Source organism: Lycorma delicatula, chromosome 6 (genome assembly GCF_047948215.1).
Source record: "Lycorma delicatula isolate Av1 chromosome 6, ASM4794821v1, whole genome shotgun sequence".
NCBI classification, from domain to species: Eukaryota; Metazoa; Arthropoda; class Insecta; order Hemiptera; family Fulgoridae; genus Lycorma; species Lycorma delicatula.
The window spans coordinates 163,550,572-163,570,916 of NC_134460.1; the positions used below are offsets into that span (position 1 = coordinate 163,550,572).

Genomic DNA, 20,345 nt, shown 5'->3' on the forward strand with positions numbered 1-20,345 from the left:
TTAATTATGTCTGTGCAGGTCAAAATATGTAGCTGAAAACACAGCTGTGATGTTTGTATTACGCACTGAATTTAGAATGAATTGATTTTGTTCAGTCTTATTGATGTCTTAAGTTAGTTAAAAGTGCAGTGTCATAATGCCTTGAAATTGTGTAAATGATGTGGATGCCTTTTGTTATGTATGGGGTGAGTTTTTCTCAAAATCAAATAGAAAAAACACTACACCTTAATTAAAAAAATACATCTTTTGTACTTTCAGCATAAAATTGATGATCAGGATAAGACGCAGGCTCCTCATATAGTATGCACTAATTTTTCTGTATATTTAAGAGGATGGCTGCAAAGTACATGGAAGGCTTTGCCATTTGTTGTACCTATGGTTTGGTATAAACAAAAGGCTCATGTAACCAATTGTTACTTTTCTTTAACAAGTAACAAGCATGTCTGGAATTTCTAAAAAATTTAAACATACCGTAAAATAAACCTTCATTTCAATCTGCCTGACTCTCACAGTGAATGTACCTCACAGTGAAATTATTCCAGTTCCTGAGCCCCCTGTGAATGTATGTTTCGAAAGCAGTGGTGAAGAAACAGGCAGTACTGAAGAAGACAACAATGACTTTGATTTTGAATTATCTTCCAATAATCCAAATCTTATATCACAAGATCTTATATCACAAGATCTTATATCACAATGACTTGGTTGGGAATTTAAATTTATCAAAAAATCAGGCTTAACTATTAGGATCAAGACTGCAAGGTTGGAATTTACTTCAAAAATGTACAAAAATTTTGGGCTTTCAAAGCCGACAAAAAGAACTTTCTCAGTACTTCATTGATGAAAATAATTTGATTTATTGCACAAATATTGATGAGCTTATGTTGCACTTAAGTTCATAAACCTGAGGACTGGCACCTTCTCATAGATTCGTCCAAATATAGTTTAAAATTGGTTCTACTACACAACTTAACAAATATCCTTCGATACCAATCGCTGATGGTATTAATTTGAAAGAGACATACAATGTGATGAAAGACATTCTTGAAAAAATAAATTATAAAAACATAGCTGGAACATATGTGGTGATTTGAAAGTTATAGCTATTTTGTTAGGTATGCAGTTATGCACAATATTTATTTATAGTTATATGCACAATAATTAACAAGAGATCAAAAGAGACCATCTTTTTGTAATTGCGAAGAATTTCAGTTTTCAGATTTCAATGAAAATATCCATTTTGACTAATTTCAGCGTGACGTCTGTATGTATGTATGTATTCACATAACTTAAAAACAATTAGCCATAGAATGTTGAAATTTAGGATTTAAGACTGTTAGAAAGAACATCTAGTTGTGCATTTCCCCTTTTGACTGCAATTGAGTGGACCAAAAGTATCCAAAAAAGCCCGAAATCCAAAACATTTGGATTTTGGACTTTTTCTTAACTGCAGTAATAAGCCCTCATTAAAAGCTTATTCAATGATATATCATAAGTGATACTTATTTTCATTGGTTTCAGAGTTATAGCCAAATAAAATTTTAATTAATGAAATATTTGGATCTTACAAGAATCAGAATCTTACAAGGTTTGAATCAGACTTCATTTCCTTTTTTTAACATTTTTTTAATTTAAATATATTGATTTATTAATAATTTTTAACCTCTGATTGTACAAATATTTTTTACAATAAATAATACAATAATAACAATTAAAAAAAAAAAATATGAAAAAATCAGAAGTTATTAGTGAAATAAAATGTTAGTACTTTTAAAAATGTATATATGTAATTTAATAGGCGTAAAAGGAAGCATGTGGTGTTCACATCAGATTTTTTTATGTTTAAGAGTAAGTACCAATAGAAAAAATTGTCTTTAATGTAGTAATAGACAACGACTAAGTTTAAGGCTTTGTTCAATTTATTTTCAGTGATTTTTTTATTGCCGATAGTTATATATTAAAATATAGTTATAGTAAGATGTACTTATAACATATGTATTAAAAAGTAGTATGCTGGAAAGTGTTCCTTGACAAAGTCCTGTTTTGGACTTACATATCCTGAGTTGACATTCTGGTAGGTCACCTTAGCGTACTGCTATAAAAGAAATCTTACAAACCATTTCAATTTACAGCCCCTATACTCAATATGTATAAATTCCGATAAAATTTTATTTGAGCCTGACAAATTTGTGTTTTATAGTTAGGTTCAGTTCTACTTAAGAGAAGTGTAAATAAGATAGCTTCTGAGTTGTTACTGAATTCCTTGTCTTAATGATATTTTTCTTGTGATGCTTCTTTTTATGGGATTCTTTTGATAAATGAGAGGAAGGCTTAAATATTAGATAATATATTATGGATTAAAAACTACATGTTTGTACAATGAGGAGTGATTAAATGTTTTGTAGCTAAGTGTTCAATTGCTGTAAGTTTTCAATATATTTTGAAGCAAGCTTCTTAGTTACTTTTGATATGATGCTATCAAAGAAGTTAAGTGGTTTTTTGTGCTAATATTCTACAGTGAACTGTAAGTTGAAGCACTAATTTGTTGATGACCGTGAAAAATATAAAAGTTATGAAATAAAAACTGGACGTGCGTACAAAGATATTAACCGCAATGTGATAACTTTAAATTGAACATGTAAAAGCATTTAATATTAAATTTTTAATCGTACTGAATCTGCCAAAAACAACATATTAAACAAACACAGCAAAAGTAAAAAATCTATTTGAATACACGTAAAAGCCATAAATATCAGCACCACCACTGAAGAATGAATTGCATCACATATCCAAAAAGATCTTCTAGTAGCATAATTCTAAGTATTCAGAAAGTAAGTCATTTTATAAAATCTTATTGTGCTTATCAAAATAATCAGTAAAAATAAATTTATATGATACAATACATGCAATTTATTTATAAAATTATATATTTACAATTTTTTAAAGTATTAAATATATTTATACCTCTAAGTGATCATTCGAAGGCTCGTACGTATCAGTGGCTGCACCATTAATACCATCATTATGATTAACAATAACTGGTGACGATGGCCGTGCCATGGACAATTTTTTTAAATTCCAAGATGGATCCAGTGTTGTAGAGCACATTTGTTTAGCATAATATGGAGCATACCACACTTTTAATTCATCACCAACATCAATGTCCTTTATTACTAAATAATATAACTCTCTCCTCATCTGTTTATGTAAAAGAAAAAATAAGACTCAGGCTAGAAAATGTTTTCATCAATGATCATCATTCAACTACTAATATGTAAACATATCAAGAGTATTTGAACCACAACACAATTATGGAGGTTAAATATGAGAAGACTATGGAAAAATTCCTCTGAAAAAGAGGAATGAAGTATAACTGTTATCGCTTCCTAATAATGCAGAAAATATAACAAAGGAAACTATAAGAAACTGTACAGAAAAAAGAAGATACTATAGAAGACAGATGAATTTACTATAAATTTAATAATTTAAATTTTATTATCTACTATACTTATTTTTTTATATTTTGAAGAATTTATATTTTTCCCAGCTAAATATCCTGATTTCCAAAAAACAACGAATAAAAGATATAAAACCTAAAAAAGAGTGATTTAAAAATAGCACAAATCACACCACACGTTAAAAAAACTTACATTCTCACTGTCATACACACAGATAAATTAAATATTTATATTAGTTACTGTTATTGGTTTTTTAATCATTTCTCAAAAAACTTGAATTTTTTCATTGTTAATACTTTTTACTATTTATAGTTTTACATAGTATTTTATATTTTACATAGTATATATATTTTTTAATTTTCATATTTTACCAAAATACTGTTTCATGTTTACTATTTTACTTTTACTGTATTCAAACAGATCAGTTTAAAATTTTATGACATTTTAATCTAAGAAAAAATATATATCTGTAAAAATTTCCTTAACAATATTATTGATGGGAAGTTTGTGGTTGATAAGTTTCCCATTTTGTAAGAATTTTCATCTATTTTGATTTAATTTAATTGTACGTTTCATCTTATTTTCATAGCATTAGAGTAAAACTAATTTACATCGGTTTAAATAGTTTGGGATTATACTATTCTGGTGATGAAACTGTGGGAAGTTAGTAGCCATTTTTATATTGAAGTTTCAAATGACAGAGAACTTACAGCATATTTCATTCCATTTCTTGATTTTTAGTTTGCCAGATGCAAAGTAATTCGTATACCACAAGAGTTGATCAATTTTATTAGGCTGTATGTAAGCATGTGCATATTTAAATAAAAAGGCTTGTCGTATCCCTGAAAAATTTTATTCGTATTCATTAATTTTTACAGTGACGTTAGAAATTAATATTTAAAAATGTTGAACAAAAACATAAGTTTGTTTTTAATATTTTTAATTTTTAATTATTATACTGCAGTTTTAGTATTTAGAAACATTAAAAGGATCTTTTTGTTTCACAATGACAAGTATAATTATTAAACCATGAACTTTATGGCCTTGCTTTTCTATTTAGTCGCATTTAATTTCTTCAGATGTAGAATAGGAAAATTATTTAATACAACTTCGTATACTTTTTCATCCTTCCTCATAAGTTATAACCAATTAGGTTCTCTTGACAATATCTATTAATGTTACATAAATTTTGACATCGTCAGAAGAAATTATTAGTTGCTGGCTGCAAATTACTCTAATAATGTAATCATGTTTATTTACTGCTGTTTTAAGCAAGGAAAACAATTTTAAAACATCATTAACGTTCAACTAAGTACAACATTTAAATTCATCAACCCACTCCTTTACTGTCGAAAAGCAAGAGAAAGAATCCTTTTAACGTGGAATCTAGTATTTTTGGTATGTCCGTCAGGATTAATCCTTTAAACAAAGTATAACTTTACTTTCATACTCTGTTCAAGTATGAACAACTCAAACTTCAAGTTTATCCATTTTTTAAAATGTCAAAATTTGTTAGCTTTACTTGATCATCACAAACAAGCAAGTAAATACAAGTGTCTGAAACCTTGCAGTATTCAATGTAAAGGATACTTGAAAAATACCTTACAATACCTTGTACAATTATGTTTTTCTTTCATTTGCTTTTACTTACCTGAAAGCAGAACATGTTCTGTTCATCAACAGAAGAGGCAGCACTGACCAAGCACATCCAGTTACAATTATCTTCATCATCAGTCTCCAAGTACACATCAGTGTATACAATATGATCACCATCCCACACAGCTTCAACATTAAACAGCTAACAAAAAATGGCAAAACTAAATTAAAAGTATCTAATTGATGGGCAAACAATAATCTACATCATTAATACTAAAATGTTTGACTGTATTTTAAAGTTTTTGAAATTTTAAAAACTTTTCTTTCAATAAATTGGAATGAATATTTCATTGTTGGAAAAGCTTGATTTTTAGAAGTGATAAGCTACATAGCATTTTAAAAGTATGGCTGGAAGCAGTGCCCTGTTGGATTTGAAAATAATTTTATTCAATTTCCATACTTATTTTATGCTCTATATAAAGAATAAGTTATGCTCAACAGTTCATCAAAAAAAGATAACTTGGATGAATGTTTTTAATTATCAAAATGTACATTTAATTCTAATTTTTTTACTTTATGAAAATAATTCTTTAGAGTACTTTTAGTTAACTTCTTCAATAATCATCAAAAACTTCATAAAAACAAAATTGAAACATGTAATTTTCAATAATATCACCGAAAAACATTTTTTTAAATCTCAAAACAAAGCTTTAATCTTTTTCTGTTAAAAGTGATTTTATGCTGTTTGATCTATTTTTCAATCTATTGAAAATGTAGAAACAAGAATTATAGCCCATACAACTTAAAATGTCTGCAAAAAACACTCTGAAATCTTGATTCACTGATCTCCCAAACTAATGGTGAAAATAGTTTTTTTATTAATTTTTCTTACAGTGAATGTATTAAAACAATTCTAATAAAGAAATTGAAAGACTTTGTCTCCATGAAAGTGACAGGTAATTACAAGGGAGAGACATCAAAAGCAGATTACAACAAATAAGAAAACCTTCCAAATAATAAGGCGATCTGCTAATATAAAATATAAATGACCAAATTAGAAAGACATTTTTTTAAAAATGCCCATGAAAAGTAAAGAGATTTATGGTAGGGTAAAAATTACAACAGTAAAGCCAAAGTCTCAAAATAAAGAAGTATTTGATCAATCAAAGAAAAAAAAGAAGCCTGTAGCAGATTATCATAACTAGACCGGTAGACACCCATGTTTAATTAACTTAGTAACAAAAGTAAGTGATAAAGACAAAAATTATAGAGAGAGAAAATGTTATGCATAATGCAAATAACTTTAACACACAGAATACAATAAATTCACCTAAACTAAATTTATTTTTAATGCACAATAAAAAAAACATAAAAGTGCATTCAACCAGTAAAAAAATAAATTCACATGTAAAAAGAATCTTTATATGTTGTTACAAAAGGACCATTATACATTGTTCCCAACACCCCAGTGCACATAACTCTGCTAATCAGTCACCAGACTTTATCCTATTACATGGCATCCCAACCCCGTAGGAAAGACACCCACCTTGTGACGCTTCCAGTCACCACCCCCTCTGTTCCTAGCCTTGATCCTATTACATGACAGTGAGGCTTTTAGGCTTACTGTTTAGGTTTGTAGATCCTGGTTAGGTGGACCAGGTGACTGACTAGCACACCGAAAAAAAAGTGCTAGCACTATAGCAGTTAATTCAGAAACTACATCTGACAGAATGTTCAGGAAAGTTTCAACCAAGGGTGTTTATAAATAATAGAAAACTGTGCTAGTTAAAGTACTTCAGAAAGATAGAGGGAATTCGGGTGAATCAGCCACTTTTTGTCGAGTAGAATAAGTAACAAATCATATCCCAAATGAAAGCCAGTAGTTTCATTAACAAAGTTAGTGTCTAAGCATGATATTATTTTTTGACTAAAAATCAAGAAGGAAGCTTTAAATTACTAGGAACAGTTCTTTGATTTTTTTTTTTACATAAAATTTTTACTTACAAACTATCTATAATGGATACTAAATAGATTTAATAACAAAGATAATTTTAAAGATATCTTATAAGAAAAATCATTCCTGACAATTCTGGTGATTTTAAATATCACACAATGAATAAAATACTAATATGTGAATGAAAAACAAAAATTCATGTTAATTTATAGAAACTGTATCATGATAAGGTTTTTTTCTGATTCATCACATTAAATTTAAGCTTGTGTGTGGGAATATGAAATGGAAATTTTATAGTGTATGAAAAGTCTAATGCCTGACTTGGATTCAAACACAGGACTCTCTGGATGAAAGGCTACTACTTTGCTATGGAGGTTGGCAGATAACTACATAGTAACAGATCTTCACAAATTAGTAGTAATTTTAATTCAAACAATAAATTCACCTTAAGAGGAAAATCAATATTTGGACTGAGAGTACTTGATGTCTTAGCTTTAAATGGCCCAAACCTAACACCAGCCTTCAATGTACTTTTAGCAATTACAGCAGTGGAGCCATCCACCCTGTCATTGACCAGTAAATCTTGTGGCAACGTCAATCTAGCTCTTGATAATGTAAATGTATCATTAATAATCTGAATGGAGGTAAGCAAAATACACGATTCGGTTTCATGATCCTCTCCACATATACTGCAACAATCTGAAATAATATTAAATAAAGAATTAATGATACTTTGATGTCATAATTATTCAGTGGTACTTCACCGAGTCTCTTTTTAAATTACAAGTAAGAGGATAAAAATTAATCAAGTGAACAAAACAAAAACTGTTTCCAGAGCTTCCCAACTATATAAGAAAGAACTGTTTCAAAAAATCAAAAAAGATGCACAACCATTTAAAAAAATATTATAAAACATTATGAAATTATTAAATATTAAACAAAACTTCCAATAGAATATTTTTGGCTTTCAAAAAAGTAAGTTAAATAAATGTTTAAATACATCCCATTCTAAAAGTAACTAAATTAAAAGTACCCAAAAATGTACAAGATCACTCACACTATAAAATAAGACAGGTAGTAACATTCTCACATGGATATAACATTTCTGACCAGGTGAATAGAACTTTCTATTAAGGATAAGAATAATATCTCTGTTGCTCATAAAGCAAAATTTTCAGAACCAACCACTGTATTGCTCTGCTTTGAAGCGCCTTAATAAATTACTAACCTTGTCATCATCATTAAATATATTTATTATGCTTACATATACTTCAATCTAAAGCGTATCATCTATTGTGACTCCCTCAAAAAATCAGAATGAGTTTTTAAGGTACAAAAAATGGCCGTCAGATAACAATTTCACGCCCATAAGTATGAATCATATAGACTAATATTTAGAACATTACAAATATTAACTTGCCCATATATTAATTAATGAGCAATCTTTGCTAAGGAGAATGATCACTTATTCTCATGAAATAATAATATCTACCAAACCAGACAACAGAATTCTTCTGAAAAACAAATTTATTTAAAATATAGTTTAAAATTTTTAAATAATACCAATTAAAAATAAAAAAATTAAATATATATAACTGAATTTTCTGCATTCAGTTAAAACAGGTAGATAAATATATATGCTTAAATAATTTTCAATAACACTTTCTGAATAGTGAATTATTTTGTAGTTATTTTTTATATTTAATATTTTCACGTGATTTTATTTTCAATTTATATTGACTTTAATCGCATCTATTTTTTATCATATAATTAAGTGAACATATTTCTGCCAAGATCTAAATAATGCATTGTTATCGGAATAATAAACTTATTTTATATATTCATAGCATTTACAACCGATGAATAGAGCCTCATGGGAAAGACCTTAAAATAATCTGCATTACCCCAATACATTCATGGAACACTTCCTTTAATTTTGAAAATCACACCATGTAGATCAAAGTTCACATTTAACACAAGATACAAATGAGCTAAAATAGTGAACTGGAAATCACCAATAAACATTTAAAAGCCAATCACATATAACCTATCCCACAAAAAAGATGATAAATGAAAGAAATTTTACAATATACAACGCCTCAGTGGCACAATTACATCACAAAATACATTAACAAAAACAGCATAATTGAAGTAAAATCTGAATGTAATACAAGAAAAAACACATTTGACAACTTAAATACACTCACATTTAACAATAGTGAAAACAAATAGCACTCTTTATCACTTACAGTGAAAGCATAATTTAAAAAATCACACCATACTTTTTAACTGCATGTTAGTCCCCGCATACAAATGAACTAGATATACAGACTAAGCATTAGGCTTTCTTTAAAACTTGCAATCAACCCAAAATGAAAGAACATAAACAAATATCAACAAAATTAAATATATATTTCATCTTTAATGTGAAAATACACTTTTTAAGAGGAAGTTATGAAAAAGGAGGTTATATCATAATTTCAAAATATTATTACTTAACATAACAAAAAAATTATACTCAATTTGGCCAATAGGTTCCACTCATTTCTAGTCATTGCTAAAATATTTTCATTTGAATATGGCATTGAAAAGCTACATTTTGGAAGTTAAATATTTACAATTGAAATTATTACCTGATGAATGAATGGAACTTGTCAACTTCAACTAATTGATGAAGTAAATGTTATTCTTAAGGGGTATATACTTTCATTGTGGAGTTTGTTAGCCTACTCTTATTTTTAACATACACAATGATGTTATAAGAAAATTCTTACAGATGTAAATTTATCTACATATCTTATCTGTAACAAGTTAACAAAAATCTTTTAACACTGAACCCATTTAAATCTAGAACTTTACGAATTCAACTTTACGATTTGATGCGTCAAATATTCAGGTTTTATTAACATTGTAATGTTAATTGGAAAGGCTGTAAGAAAAAATTGTCTAAAAGAATGAGTTCTTTAGTTTATTGATTCTGCAGATGTGTTCAGTGCAGTCAAAATTAGAAAAAGTGTAATACAAATTATAAATCACAAAATTTCTAGTCCCTTACATACAATTATTAAAATACCTAAAAATAATAACTCTACATTCACTTTATATTTCAAATTTTGTAAGTTTTCATCCACAAATATTAGAGAACATCTTAATGTGCAATACACAAAATATAAGATGTGCTGCAATATCCAGTACATACAATTACTGTAATCAAGTTGGGTCTTTTATACTTAAGTTATTTAATACATTAAGTTATATGACACAAGAGCCTCACCACCTTGAGGCTTCTTTGAAAAAATACTTAGGGAGTCTACTTATATTAAATTGTTAATCAGTTTACAAATTTTTAAGTATAACTGTTAACAATTAAGTATAATATAATTTATATTATTTTAATTATATTATTTTTAGAATAATAGTTTAAGAATGGTACAAAAATTTGTTTTTTTTGGCAGTGTAATGTAAAATATAAATGTACACATGACAATTCACAAATTACTTTATAAATATGAGCGACTGTAAATAAACATACACATCATGGAAACGAGTACATTAACATCAAATGAAATATAATCTCAGATTATTCTGCTGAAATAGCCACTAAATAACAAAACGTAATGGTTAACAAAATACACACAAAAATCATACAATTAACCTAAAATATATAGTAAAACTACTGCACATAATTAACACAGGACGAATAATCGGACAAACAAGTAAATAGGTTATGTAAAACAGCCAACGATCAAGGCAATCTTTACGTCCAGAATGTAATTAAATGTTATACATTTCTTGAGTAATACATAAGTCGATATGTGAATAATACATACATAATTCCATAATAGGTCGGCAAGATAAAACGTTCACGTATATTAACAAATAAATTAGCTGTTACTCAACTACTTAAATACAAACATAACCACAACAATATAAACAATCGCCGCACAGGCTGTAGTAACAGCTGACTGATATCATATATATATATATATATAGATATGTGTGTGTGTTACGTGTTTACAATATAACCTCTGACGAATCAGTGACAAAATGATATACAATAACAATGTCACGCTAAATCTATAGTTTTATATAAGAAAGTGGTGTGATGTATTATAGTTAATATTTCATTATCATGGTAAGCTGAAAGAGAAAACGAAAAACATAATCTTTCGTAGAATTGTATAGACATTAAAAAAAAAACCGCGAACAGGAAATGCAGTAATAAAATTTTATTAGGAAGAATATGTCGTACACCGTAAAATAAAGAAATTTTCAATTGAAAACATCTTTTAAATGTTTTTTTCAATATCCGTTAGAACTTGGTTAGATTTTAATATTTTAACCTATGCAATATTAAATAAAAAGATTGGAAGGGAGTAGTAGCTGCTTTATTCGTCTTAAAACAAAAAAAGCAGAAGAATAGATGAAAAACTTTTATTACAGTCTTATAAAAGAAGAACTAGGCCTAGAAGTTAGCTAGACACACACGGTTAGCTAATTTCGTCGGAAGGGCAAATGTGAATAAGATAAAGAATTAAGGAGAAATGGAGAATTAAGAATTAGAATATATGATGAAAGAGATAATTTAGGATATAGAAAATATTTTGATATTATACATTAAGCAGCGAATCGACAAATGTATCAAACCATCTAAATAGCTGACAAAAAAAAAAGGTTTCTTCAGGTCAGCCGAGTACGGGTTATTGCAAGATAACACGCGTTGAGGAATATAGATACGATATAAGTTTAGTTTCTGTGATTGCCGGCAGATGGCTTGCGATTCTTACAAACAGGTATGAATGTTACAGCGCCCACCATACTAACAAAATATCGATTTTCTTTCAAAGAAGACTTGTAAGAAATTGGGCGATTTACATGTGTATATTTTATCTTTATCGGGTACTTATTCTTAAATATATAGTAACTTATTCGTAAAAAATGTAATGTTATGTTATTCTATAACATAAAAAAATCACTCGTCCAATGAATAACGAAAAATAATACTTTTTAAAGAATATTAACCACAAATTTTCAAAATAGTAATATTTTTGTTTCCAAATATTTTTTGAGACTTTGATGTTACCGTTATCTTCACTGATAAGAAGGCTTATCATCGATTGATTCAGATCATCAGCTCCAAATTGATCTTCAAATCGTTTCATTTTGATCATTTTTCCAGTAGCCTACAAGTTATAAATCCGTAAGAACAAAACTAACTAGAAAAGAGTAACTAAGACGTTATAATAAATTTGTAGTTATATTTTAACCTCGTTCATCCGGATCAAACTGAACCAGTAACATTTCGAATAACCAGTTACTTAATTAACCGTAATTAATATACACTTTGGAATAAGCTACATAGTGGTAATCTAATAATTATTACTATTATATATTTATAAAGCAAACTGATTAATTTAGTTTGTTACAAGTTAAAATAATTTTGATCCAAAATTATTATTTTTTGCTACACGATTACTTGCACAGGTACGGCGTAATCATGTAATGTTTAATTGTTATAAATAATTGTACTTATTAAGTAAAATTTCATGAAAATATAATTAAAATAGTAGATATAAATTAAAATTAACAAACAGAATTTGGATGACATAACAAGATTACTTATATTCTCGTAAGAGATATATTATTATCAAATTTCTTGAGGTTTCTTTAAAAAAGTTATAAAGAAACCAAAAAAAAACAAAAAAAAAAAGCTATAAAAATTTCCGGAACATGTATGTATGTATATAAACCTGCATTCTGATTATTATTTTCGGACTGGCTCAACGTAAATTTTTCGAAAATTGCTATAAAGATTTCTATATAATCGATGACATTAAATTTTGGACAAAATTAATTTAATTTTGACTCTTGTATAGTGGTCATCGAAGAATCGATTAGTTAATAGAATTTAGAGGTGAGGGATATTCAACATTATTTCTAAACAGTTTTAGCTTTATACGAGTATCTCGAAACAGTTGATCAAAATTTGAAATTTAGCGCAAACATTTGTCTATATATATATTCAACTTCAGCCTGATTTCGATCCCATCGAACCTTTTTTTTTTTTTTTTCAGTAAACTATACTTTTTTTTCTTTGTTGCATAACACCACTAAATCGGGCCAACTTATTGAAGTAAATAATAACTTTAATAAATAAAATATTAACAACAAAAGAAAACAATGGGGCTGAACGAAACCAGTACTTAAAATATCAATATTTTCAAACTTTAATCTTAAAGTTTAAAAATCCAACTGTATCACCTATTAGCGTAGATGACATGGAACATTTTCTTTTTTTAAAAAAGTTCCCGTTAAACTTAAATACATTCGGTTAGAGTTTATAAAACGTTTTGAATTTTTTATAACTTCTGATACTTTTGTTTTTCAAGTTGTGGTCGTCATTAAAAATTCAATATGCTGTCGAGCAAGAGTATAATAGGGTCCAAATTTGTTTATTAAATTTTTATTTCTTAACAATTATACTACAAATAAAATATCATTCTGATGGTAAAAACGTCATCCGGTCAACGGGAATTAACTTGTACCTCAACATTTTTTAATTAAAGGTTCCTGTAGGTAAAAAGATAAAACTCAACGAAGGAGAATGGACTGAAGAAAGAGGACCTAAATAGTCGAAAGAATGAGGAACTTCTGGAAGAAAAGGAAATAAACTACATGAAATGATTTGATATTTGCGTGGTCCTTGAAGACCTATGCGCGGAGAAAAAAAACGATATTATTGTACAAAAATAGATAAAAAGAGTAAAATAAAGTTGTGATTACTCTGGTAAAATCCAATGAGATTGTCTCAAAGATATAAGCCAAAAAAAAATTAGTAAATAAAAAATATCTTGTGTTAATTCTTAATACTGGATTTCCAAAAACTTCATATATATAAAAAAAAGATACTTGATTTTATTGTGACTTGTCTTTTTAAATAATAATAATAATTAACTCTCTCCACTATCTTCACCTATTTTTTTTTTTATACAAGGCATTTTAATGAGGGAATATCATCCAACAAAAGAACCGAAATACAGAGAACCGCAAACCACTATTATTTTTCACAGATATGAACTATTCATATATATGTTACACTGACTCAGAATTTAAAAAAAAAAATCGTTGATCCGCTCTCAGGAAATACTTCCACCGGATGCGGCAAAGTCCATTATGATTTTTCTAAAAAAAGAAATCGATAGGTATTTTTTGTATATTATGATATCTTGGAGGCGTACGCGATGAAAAAAGGTTCTTGTCATTGATATTTAAATTTTATTCAAACATTTGTAATGTTATCTTTAAAGTTAAAAAAACACTAAAGTATTCGTAAATCGTTAGGAAATTAAAAAAAAATCTGATGTGGACATCACATGACTTCCTTGTTCGCCTGTTAAATTACTTATGTATCTTTTGCTGTACTTCATTTAAACTTATTTCATTTGAAAGTGAGAAACGATCCTCCAATTCTTTAATAAAGTGGACAGTTACACACTTGTATTGCGGTGGACACCACATTGCATAATTTTTTTGTGCTATCCGTATCAGCATTTTATATTAGTTTATATATTAATTTTGTTTCACGTCTGTCAAGTAGTTATGTGGTGTAAGTGAGATGGTGTCAGGTCCATAACCATGCACACACCGGTTTTTACTTCTAATACATATATATATTTTTTTTTAATTATTTATTTATTAATAATTATTAACCTCTGATGGTAAAAAAAAATGTACGATAAATAATAAATTCAATAATAACAATAAAAAAGAATTATGAAAAAATATTAGAAGTTATTAATGAAATAAAATTTTATGTACTTTTAAAAATGTGTGTATGTAATTTAACAAACGTAGAAGGAAGTCATGTGGTGTACACATCAAATTTCTTTAAAATGGAAAGTACATTAAATTGTATTTCGTTAATAACTTCTGATATTTTTTCATAATTTTTTTTTTTATTGTTATTATTGAATTATTATTTTTACAGTTAGAGGTTAATAATTAATAAATCAATATATTTCAATTAAAAAAAAGGAGATGTGTAATTCGAAACGATGTGCCTTCCCCTTACAAGATCCAAATATTTCATTAAATAATTTTGTTTGGCTATAACTGTGGAACCGATGAAAATAAGTACCACTTATGATATATCGTCTAAAAGCTCTGAATGAGGGCTTATTACTGCAGTTAAGAAAAAGTTCAAAACCCAAATGTTTTTGGGTTTTGGGCTTTTTTGGACACTTTTGGTTTAGTCGATTGCAGTCAAAAGGAGAGGTTACAACAGTCCTAATTCCAACATTTCAACATCCTACGGCTAATCGTTTTTGAGTTATGCGGCGTGATGTCTGTACTACATACATGTAGTACGGCGTTACTACATAAATGTAGTACAGACATCACGCCGAAATTAGTCAAAATGGATGTGGGGATGATCAAAATGGATATTTTTTTTATGAAATCTGAAAACCGAAACTTTTCGAGATCACAATACTTTTTTTACTTCGTACAAGGAAGTAAAAATTATAAACAATATTAATTAATACTGATCGAGAGGATAAATTATAAAATGTTTTTTATAAGTATAAGGAGTATTAGGCAAAATAAGTAACAAATTTTGTTGTATTAAGCAATCAAGTCGAAAGCGTAAATTCAGCTTGAAAATATCTAAACACTTAATCCTCCAGGGAAGTCTGAGTGAGTTGAGGGTTTCAATGGTTTTTAAGCAAAATTTACCTTTTTGATTAGGATTGTTAACACTAAAACAGTTATTTCTATTTTTTACTCTTATTCTGAAATCATTACTAGAGATAGTTTTATAGTGTTTCGAAAGTATTATTTATTTTTACTCTCCACTATGTATTGTGTAGCTAAATATATACTACATTACGAGTATATAAGGGAAAGTATATTAATAAAGTCAAACTTTGCATGTCGGAATTTTTGCAGATCTTGACCTATCGTGACCTTTTTCTCATCTAAGGAAAAACACAATTTTAGAATTAAAAAATTCGTACTCGTATATCGGCTTCATTTTTTTCGTTATATTTCTAGAATGGATAGGCCGATTCGAATGAAATTTGGCACGATGATTTTTCTATTTGGGACTACTGAAAAGATTTCATTTGGTCCTTATCGATCAAGGCGGCAGGGAAATACAGACCTTTATGTGTTCTGTATATCAACATTTTATTCAAAGAAGGGTACGTAAATTTTTTTATAATTTAATTTACATTTTGATAATTAAGATACTTATGGGAATTTGAATTTATTCAAATCCCAACAGGGAGGATGTTAAAAAACCCTTTTTGTTGTTTATAGACTCAAAGTCACATTCTTATTTAAACTCTCCTAAGAGATATTGAATAACGTAAAAGAAAATCTGATGTGGGCATCACATGGCTTCCTTGTATGCCTACTAAATTTCATATACGCATTTTTTTTTTAATGAAAAGTACATAAAATTCTGTTTCATTAATAACTTCTGATATTTTTTCATATTTTTTTTTAAATTTTTATTGTTGTTATTGAATTAGTATTTATTGTAAATCTTTTTTTACGATCAGAGTTTAATAATTATTAATAAATCAATATATTTAAATTAAAAAAGGAGATGAAGTCGGATTTGAACCGATGTGCCTTCCTCTTGTAAGATCCAAATATTTCATTAATTAAAATTTCATTCGGTTATAACTCTGGAACCGATGAAAATAAATACCACTTATGATATATAGACGAAAAGCTTTCGCTAGGGCTTATTACTGCACTTAAGAAAAAATCCAAAATCCAAATGTTTCAGATTTTGGGCTTTTCTGGACACTTTTGGTCCAGTCAATTGCAATCAAAATGGGAAAATAAACAGAACTAGATGTTACAACAGTCCTAAATCCAAAATTTCAACATCCTACGGCTAATCGTTTTTGAGTTATGAGAGATGCATACGTACGTACAGACGTCACGCCGAAACTAATCAAAATGGATTTAGGAATGGTCAAAATGGATGAAAACCGAAATTTTTCGCAATCACAATACTTCCTTTACTTCGTACAAGGAAATAAAATGTAAAAAAAATTACATCCAGTAGAAGAGAAAAAGTCTGAAAATGTACTCCAGAAAGCCCGTTTTTTACCTCTAAGTAACTTCCGTTCCTGTTAACCGAATCGCTTGAAAATCAATAGGGCTTTATTCCAAATAGTTTACATCATCCCACCAAGTTTTGTCAAAATCGGTAAGATTTGCGTCCGGTAGAGCGGACGAAAAGTTGTTTTATATATATAAACATGACTGGGCGCAGCATCAAATTCCATTTTTTTTTTTTTGAAATTAGTCAATAGCTACAAAGCAATTTACAAGTCACTTGTTAATGATAATTATTTGAGCACACATTTACGTACACACTGGACAGAATGTAGAAATCCAGGGGTTCTTTTAATTTTATTTTAATTATAACTGCTTAAAAGTTCTAGTCGAAAAGGAATTGATTTTATTCCCCTCGAACCATTTTTCATTGTAGACATTTTCTAACAACGTACATCTCTGTTAATAGTACCGATTGCTTCCCAATGCTAAACGTTTTTTCAAATACTCCAAAATTAAATACCTTATTTTTATTCAAAAATCTACTAAACCGTTTCCACAGCAAATATCTTCTCTATTACATACATTGAAGCGTTAAATCTTCTTCATCCTATTACAATTTTTTCATATTTTCAAAGATTTTCTATCAAGTTGCGAATCAAAGAAATTGCAATATCAATTATGACGGTATCTGCTATCTACAGTAATACTAATATTAATCCGTCTGTTACAGTTAACGGGTTCTACTCGTTAAAACTGGTCGATCCATAAGCAACACGCCCAGTCTCTTACTTAAACACTACCTCTGGGTGGTAATTGTAAAATACGGTGTAGGCTTACCAATAAATTAATTTTTAACGCTAATTTATCGACGGATAAGTTTTCCGAGTCGGTTCTTGTTTTACGAGATGAGCATTCTTCGATATAGAAGGAGAAATCATCGTGTAGGTAAGGTACGCGATCTTTATAAAAAAGTCTGCTAATTATGCACTAGTCCTTTATGGCTAAATTTAAAGATGGAGCGGTGTTAATTCCCTCAACCGCCTTAAATATTTATTATATAATTTATTCTGTATGTATTAAATCTTATTTTTCCATTATTTTCTGCAAAAGAAATGCTAATAATAATTAATATTAAACAACCAGGTATCTGTTCCTCCCCAATTTTTTTTATTAAAGGTGGTCGACCTATTTTAGGTAGATTTCAGAAGAAAGCTACGTATTGTAATGGATACCGTGATTCGACTTCCTTCGACATAATTTCAACATATCTTCGCGTTTCACCTCCCTCTGATGCCCAAACCACCGTCAGTTCAAACGTTTATACGTGTATATATATATATATATATTTCACTTTCTTGTGGACACGATAAATGCGATAATTTTGCGCCAATCACCTTAAAATTGATACGTAAAATATAACGACCCAAAATGTCGGTCGAGTTCGTTAATAGGCAAAATAGGACCATGGGGGTGGAAATGGGAGGACTTTTTCGAAAAAAATATCGCTAACTTTCTTATTAAGTAAAATATCGAATTCGTTTAAAGTTCCTACTACTCTTTGGTTAAGGACCTAAAACTTATACGAGTAAAGTTTTTTGATGTCACCAACCGTTGGGTGAGGAGATGGAAAAAATGGGGTTTCGAAGAGAAAAAATATCATACCTCCCTTAATAGGCACAGTATCGAATCGGTTTTAAGTGGTCGTTAGTCGTTAGTGTTAGGTAATACCTAACACTTTTTTCTGAAACAATTTTTGATATGATCAACCCTTACGGCAAGGGATGTTGCTGGATTTGTAAAAAGATGAGGCTTGTTGTGTGCTAAACACGTGAAACTTTTTTCGCACGAAACCTTTGTCGTATCGCGTAAATTTGAAGTTTTTCTTAACTTTAAGGTGGAAATCGTTTTTATCCCTTATTTTGTACCGGTGAAATTTACCTCCGCCTTCCGGCGTGCCGAAAGGGATTTTTTTAACGTAAATTACTTCACCGCTAAATGTTACAATATAAATGTATACGAATATTAAATAATTTTATTTATTTCATTTGTCTAAAAAAAATGAAACAAAATTAAAATAATGTTAATTAAAATTATTACGACTAATGTACTCTAGTTTAAATAGATATATGTGTATATTACACGTTTTTTTATACATAACGAACTAACATTAACGGTAAGAGTTATTGTATTATGTCCTTTTTTTGTGTCTGTTATATTTGAAACCATATGTTTTAAGCAGTAAATAATAATGCAAGGGGCCTCCTGCAACGACGTATGGTGTATGCGTAGAGAGATGGAAGGCCAAAATCTGTTGCCGCCGCCTGATAATGGAATGTCTCACAGGGCAGCGTTGTCGAATGAACGCGTCGAGCAGATCGGCCCACGCGCCTGCTAATACCGAGCGATGCTCACGAGTAAACTCTCCCGCCGTATGTATTTCATTGATATCGTCACTATTTACTGTACTCATTCTCGTTGTGGTGTTGAGGTCGTTGTAACCTACAATTACTATAAAATCTTTGAATATTATATTTTATTATTGAAAAAATAATAATTTATTAATTTATATTTTATTATCTATTCCTTTATATACGTATATATTTTATAATATGTTTGCGATTTGCAATAACGAAATCTTGAATTATCTCCATTCGACGAGTCACAACAAACAAAAAAATCCGAACCGATTTCAATAAAATTCGAATGATAAATTTGCCTAACTGTAATCGACATTATACCTTAATTTAAAATACGTTTTGAAGGTCTCAAATCCTTTAGTCAAAAAATATTTTTTTTTGGTATTTCTTTACTAATTTTTACTTCCTTGTACGAAGTAAAGGAAATTTTCGGTTTTCTGATTTCAACGGAAATATTCATTTTGACCATCCCTGAATTCATTTTGACTAGTTTCGGCGTGTACGTATGTATCTTGCATAACTCAAAAACGATTAGTTGTAAGATGTTAAATTTTGGATTAAGGATTGTTGTAACATCTAGTTGGTGCATCCCCGTTCGATTGGAATCGTCTGAACCAAAAGTGTCCAGAAAAGGTGAGATCCAAAAAACATATGGATTTTGGATTTTTTCTTAACTGCAGTAATAAGCCCTCATCGAGAGCTTTTCAACGATATGTCTTAAGCTGTACTTATTTTCATCGGTTCCAGATTATAGCCAAATAAAATTTTAATTAATGAAATATTTGGATCTTACAAGGGGACGGCACATCGGTTCGAATCAGACTCCATCTCCTTTTTTCAACTTTT

At 28.8% G+C, this 20,345-nt stretch overlaps 1 protein-coding gene across 3 annotated transcripts in view; it reads right to left on the bottom strand.

Annotated features, from left to right (window-relative positions):
* The window catches only part of LOC142326459 (uncharacterized), a 65,013-nt gene extending 53,997 nt beyond the window's left edge, over positions 1-11,016 (bottom strand). The window contains exons 1-4 of one of the 3 annotated variants that reach the window (XM_075369006.1): positions 10,836-11,016; positions 7,451-7,704; positions 5,107-5,253; positions 2,962-3,195 (exon numbers count right to left, since the gene is read on the bottom strand). In XM_075369006.1, coding sequence (XP_075225121.1) covers positions 2,962-3,195; positions 5,107-5,253; positions 7,451-7,704; positions 10,836-10,845 — 645 coding nt within the window. In that variant the 5' untranslated portion in view covers positions 10,846-11,016. Of the gene's footprint in view, positions 1-2,961; positions 3,196-5,106; positions 5,254-7,450; positions 7,705-10,537; positions 10,667-10,835 lie in introns of those variants that run through there. The other 2 variants (XM_075369008.1, XM_075369009.1) reach the window with 2 other exon arrangements.
* Positions 11,017-20,345: the final 9,329 nt, after the last annotated feature.